The 6,347-nt window shown below is 38.8% G+C and overlaps 1 protein-coding gene across 1 annotated transcript; it reads left to right on the forward strand.

The window, feature by feature from the left end:
* Nucleotides 1–4,568: 4,568 nt before the first annotated feature.
* LOC116252210 (peroxidase P7-like) lies at nucleotides 4,569–6,115 on the forward strand. The gene is made up of 4 exons (XM_031626330.2): nucleotides 4,569–4,807; nucleotides 4,909–5,100; nucleotides 5,220–5,385; nucleotides 5,468–6,115. Exons 1-4 carry the CDS (start codon nucleotides 4,595–4,597, stop codon nucleotides 5,857–5,859), a joined length of 963 nt encoding a protein of 320 aa, XP_031482190.1. The 5' UTR covers nucleotides 4,569–4,594; the 3' UTR covers nucleotides 5,860–6,115.
* The last annotated feature ends 232 nt before the right edge of the window (nucleotides 6,116–6,347 follow it).

The raw sequence follows: 6,347 nt of genomic DNA on the forward strand, positions 1-6,347 counted from the left end.
TGACTTAAAACAATCTCCTAGAGCAACATAAAGTTGAGTCAAGCATTGGAAAAATCAGGGTACCACAAGTGTCACTCGGACAATAGCTTATTTCTCAAAAAACATGGAGAGAACATCACTGCAGTCTTAGTTTACATAGAGGACATAGTTGTGGTTGGAAATGATACAGAAGGCATTCAGATTCTAAAAGACTACTTAAAGAAAACCTTCGACATAAATGATCTGGGAAAACGCAAATATTTTCTTGATATTGAAGTTATTTAATCGTATAAAGGTATTATGCTATGTCAGAGAAAATATGCATTAGATATTTTAAAGGAGACTGGAAAGTTAAATGCTCGACCGGCAGACACTCCTATTGAACCAAACCTCAAAATTGAACCTTGCGACGATGAACCTGAAGTTGAGAAAGAAAGGTGCCAACAACTTGTGGGTAAGTTGATATATCTATCAGTTACTCATCCTGACATTTCTTACGTTGTGAATGTCATTAGTAGATATATGCAAAGTCTAAAAGAATCTCACATGAACGCAGTTGATCTCTGGCATCATGGACTAAGAACTTTGTTGAATAAATGAGTTTTAGTATTACCAAGCCAATGGACATGTTCTGTGACAACATGGCTGCAATACACATATCTACAAACCCTGTATTTCGTGAGAGAACCAAACATATTGAAATCGATTGTCATTATATGAGAGAGAAAGTCATATCTGGAGAAATTAGAACTCCTTACATTAAAGACATTGATCAAGTTGTCAATGCCTTGACTAAAGAAGTCCGCAAACTGAAATTGAAGATATCCACCAGCAAGTGGGTATGTCACAACATGTACACCCCACTTGAAGGGGAGTGATAGAATTGCAACGATCAAAAGGAGATCAATATGGTAACAATTAGCAAGGAAAGAAAGCTAGGCAACGGTCATCAATTAACGAATACATTGTTTATGGAAATTTCTCAAATTTCCCTTCCTTTCTTAATATTCTCTTGATGTATAAAGACATAAACAAGTGTATCGACTGAAAGACAATAATATCAGAAGTTGGTCTCTCTTGCTCGTGGATGTAGGCTGCAAGCTGAACCACGTAAATCGTGTGCCACTTTTTCTCTTCACCTCCTTCTTTTCTAATCATTATTTCAGTCTATCATTCTGCTACATGAACATCCTTTCTCATCTGGCCTTCCCACTTTGACTGAGCTTAGGCAGATGGCGTTTACAATCAGAGTACATAATTCTTTGCCAATTTTAGTTATTGCATTGTATGTTTTCCTTCCGATAAGACCAGCAATATCAAATGATAGGATGTAAATCTGACCATACTTTGGGACATGAAACTAGCTACTTATGAAAGATCAGATCCTGTTTACAAATCTTGGGTGAAAGAACTTGAGAGTACTAGACCTTGGTTCTAAGGTGGATAAATGTCGATGAACATGGCAGCTAAGTAAAATCTAGAATGCATTAAAAGAAGATTAAAAGAAAATCAAATTCTAAATTGCAAAATCAATCATAATAGTTTTGTTAGTGACATGTATATGGTACGAAATCTTATCCAAAGTAGTACGTTTAATTTCCAGATGTTGACTCACCTCACTGAGACAAGTATCGGCAACTTAGTGTCCAAGCAAGGAATCTAATCATTCTTTGAGAAGGCTCCCTCAAAGTTACCTCTTTCACCATTTTGTAACAATTTACATATACAGAAATGGCCTTGATTGTTACGCAATAAATCCATCAATCCAGAAACCCACTTCACGTTCCCATTACTTAAAGCTTGTATGATTTCCACGTTAATTACTAGCCAATCCGTGGTAACATTTCCACACATTTTTGTGGGAAATATCTGTCACTTTTATAGTAAGGGAAAAGAAAAGTTCACATCAAATTAAAGATTTAATTTTTGTTGCGCTCATAGAAAAAGAAAGGCTGAAGAGACACTTAGTTTCCCTAGTTCAATCAAAATCGTGTGTAAAAATGATGCTTTGACATCCCCATTTTTCTTACTTGTCTTCAACTTCCAAGATTGTCAAGGAAGTTATGACCATAGCAGCAAACAATGTAGTTAACAAGAAAATAATGGAATGAAAAAGAAAATGGAATTTCTTTAGGGGTTATTGATGGCCTTGGATTTTGAATCTAGAATTAAAATTCTAAAAACAAAATTTCACCTCAAACTGAAATTGGAACGCAAATTCCAGCTTTAGTTTTACTTTGTGTTTGATAGTCTAGAATTTTGATTCCTGAATTCATAATGATGTGTTTGATAAAACATGAATTTAAATTCTATAAGTGATGAATTAAAACCATCATAACTTGTGCCCTAAAGAGAGATGAAAAACTTTTTAAAATTCTAAAATCATAATTCTACCCCCAAGGTAGAACCACAATTCCAGAATTTTGATTTAAGGATGAATCTATAATTTTTAATCAAAATTCTTTGTTTGATAATGCAATTCCTCCAGTAACTATTGGAGAACAATGAAGACTTAAGATTCTTTTTTAAAGGAATCAATGACCCACTCGCAAGGGCAGCCCTTTATCACATCAAGTACTAATATATTTTTACCGTGTACTCAGATCGGGTATTTGTTTGAATTCAGATAAAAATAGAAACTTGTTGTTTGGGGTTTTTCTTTATAATTGGAGCCATCTAGCTCTACCCATTTATTCATTTGACCCAACTATGAATGAATTTTGAACGGTTCTAACTAAAAATCAAAAGGACATTTTTACCGATTTGACATGGCAAGCTAAAAATGAAGTACTCTCAGAGTTGTCCATTGATACCACATGTTTTTTTTCCATTCATTCGATCCTTTTCAGGTTCAGTCGTGCTCTTACAAACTCTATCGATGGCATGGATGAATCTGCTTCATCCAAATGTGTAAAAGATCGTAGCTGTACTTAAAAACTGAGTATTCTACGGTTGAGTTAGAACAAGTTTAGACGAAGCTATGATTCTAAAAAATCTATGCAATAAAAACGAGCACATTCACAGATAAGTATAGCTTTAATAAAAAAAAAAAAAAAAAAAAACTCCTTGTGTCACAGACAATCACTTAAACCAATCCTTTGAATTCCACAATTCCGCCCTCATCAAACACCCCTTTAAAGCCAGAGACGATAGAGAATCTGAAGAGTTGCGTGCAATTAATTAAAATTTTTTTGACTAATAAATTTTCCGCTTGAAATCTAGTGGCAGGCGCGTTTTCTGGATTAGGTTTTCGCTAATATTTTGACAATTGATAATATCTTCCTCTCTCCTGCAAATTCCCACCAGATTTTTTAGTTTCCATAGTAACGTATTCGCTAAAAACTTTTTCTTCACATTATAAGTTGCACAAGTCTTGTGTTTTTATGTCCTTTTCATTACCGTCATTTTTCTGGGAAACGCAACGCATGGTCTACGGCGTGTATACAACAGGCCAAAAGAGTCGGTTGCGTCGGTCTGTCAACTTTGTCAACAGAGGAGAGCCCGAATATGTTGGTTTCAGCACTTACTCTCAGCCTACCTACTAACCACTCTGCTGCAGTTGTACTCGTGCTCTCTCTCTCTCTTCCCGACAGGTGAGAGGTCAACGATTCAAAAAGTAACTTTCATCTGTTTTATTATTGATACAATGTCTTGGACAAAAGTCATTCACGGCAAACAGGCGCTTTACTCTTGAGTGTATCCCACAACGGAGACCTTTAGCCTCCTATCATTGGCTAGTGACCGGACAAACCCCAAGATGACATCCAACGGCCAAAGGAAAATGTTTATTTAGCAAAGTTAAGAAAAGCGGACGTTTTCTTTTCAAATGGCCCACGCACATTTAAATTTCTTTTGTCATCGACTTATATAATTGGAAAAAGAAAATAAAAGGTGATTGCAAGTCCCCTTGTTATTAATTTATTTGATGGAAATCGTAAGTGAGCGTGTTTTCGCTTAACAAATATAATTTTATTATCTGCACTTAAATGAAATAACCTCAAATCCTTGGGATCACTTTCGTAAAATGGATATTTTCACATGAATCTCATTTTCTTCTTTGCCACAAACCCAAGGTACCCAACCCCTAACACACATTGACAAGCCTTTCCAAAAACCAGCCCCTGGTTGAGGATTAGGCCTTCCACCTTTTATTAACAAAATCAGAACGTTTACGACTGGTGAACTTCTTAAAAAGCAGCCTTCAAATCAAGGGGTGCACTTGCCATTGACCGCGTGACAAGCTTTCCTCATGCCGTGATGTGATCTAGTCAACTTGCAACAAATTTAAGTGCATGTCACTCTTTACCAAACTAGCTAGGGATATTCAATCTTGGAAATTTTATTGCCTACTACTCAACAAACCAGATTTAACAAAAGTGACCGTAAATGAGACAAAGAAAAGCGTGTGTGAACATCGAGGAACGTGATGCATGCTCCTTGGCCTACGTTAGGTGGAAGCCTAGACGACAATTAATAAATGCCCCGATTTGGTCCGAGCACATTAGTCAAGGTGAGCTCAACCACTTCGAGTCTGTCACTGTATATAAATAAGCCCGTCCTTTGGTGTTCTTTCAACCCACCGCTTTTGATCTGTCTCATTTCAACTCCCCAAGTCATGGCGTGCCCGTCGAACCTCTTTGCCACATTCTTCATCGTCTTTGTCATCTCTATTGCGAGCTCCACTGCTCAACTCTCCACCGACTACTACGATTCTTGTTGCCCCGGTTTGCTCGATGCAGTCCGAGCCCAGGTCAAGCTGGCTGTAGACAAAGAACCCAGAATGGGCGCGTCGCTTCTTCGTTTATTCTTCCATGACTGCTTTGTCAACGTATGTCAATTAACCAAGACTTATGCCATACCAGCAGCTTTCTTTAATCAAACAGAGAACTAATTAGTGCATGTTATATATGGCTCGCTTGTTGTCATTAGGGGTGTGATGGTTCCATTATGTTGGATGACACCGCTACGTTCACTGGAGAGAAGAATGCAGCCCCCAACAGGAATTCTACCAGAGGATTTGAAGTGATAGATGCAATCAAGGCTGCTGTGGAGCAGATCTGCCCGGGGGATGTGTCATGTGCCGATATCTTGGCCATAAGTGCCAGAGACTCTGTTGTTGCTGTAAGTACTGAAATTTTGATCCGCTAGTTAAGCTTTCACGTCAATATATACACATAAAACATTATTATGTTGAAATTAACTGAATTGACTTGAATATATCTGTTTTTCAATATATATAGTTGGGTGGGCCTAGCTGGGATGTCAAGGTTGGAAGAAGAGATGCCTGGACTGCCAGCCAAGCTGCTGCTAATACTAGCATCCCTGCTCCCACCTTCGATCTTAATCGTCTCGTTTCCAGCTTCCAAGCTCAAGGACTCTCTGTCAAAGACTTAGTTGCACTGTCAGGTACGGATCAATCCAAGTTTGCTTGTCTTGTGTGTGTGTATATATATATAAACAGTCATTGACACCATATGTTGGGGAGCAGGGGCTCACACGATTGGCCAGGCAAGGTGCACCAACTTCAGGGCTCGCATATACAATGAGACCAACATAGATGGCTTCTTTGCAAGGACTAGACAGGCGGGATGCCCCAGGACATCAGGAGCAGGGGACAACAACTTGGCACCCCTTGATATACAGACGCCTACCTCCTTCGACAACAGCTACTTTCAGGACCTTATCAGTATGAGGGGACTCCTCCATTCCGACCAGCAGCTCTTCAATGGTGGATCCACGGATTCACTGGTCACGTCTTACAGCCAGAGCAGCAGCACCTTCAATGCCGACTTTGTTGCGGCGATGATCAGAATGGGAGACATCAAGCCCCTTACTGGGTCCAACGGCGAAATCAGGAAGAACTGCAGGAGGATCAACTAAGAAGGCTTGGGTTCGATTATCGATTGTAGATTAATACTTTGATTCTGATTATGCGCCCCAGAGCTTTTACAATAGCAAGATATTATACGTGTGTTTCCTTTTGGAGGCAAACTATGTTGTTTTGCCGTGTTTGTCATTTCTTACTGTTTAGTGAGCCAATCACCAAAAAACCTTTTTATGCTTTCCCTCATGAGGGTATATCGTCACCACCTGTAATGGATTTATCGTAGGCAGAATCTCCTTGATCTTTTTTGTTTCTTGTGTTGTTTCTTCATGTCAAGCACAGTTCCTAGTGTGTAACTGGTGGTACTTTCCCTTGATACCACTTACCATGCATCTGTATCTTGTGCGAGCATTATGCCGTGCGCATTGAATTTAATTTGTTCGAAAGATCAAAATGGATCGTCAAAGAATTGCACTGCGATCCTAACATTTCCACAGGAAATGGTGATGTTGTAGCCTGAGCAGCGGCAGAGTTAGGATTCTTC

This window comes from Nymphaea colorata, chromosome 4 (assembly GCF_008831285.2).
Source record: "Nymphaea colorata isolate Beijing-Zhang1983 chromosome 4, ASM883128v2, whole genome shotgun sequence".
NCBI classification, from domain to species: domain Eukaryota; kingdom Viridiplantae; phylum Streptophyta; class Magnoliopsida; order Nymphaeales; family Nymphaeaceae; genus Nymphaea; species Nymphaea colorata.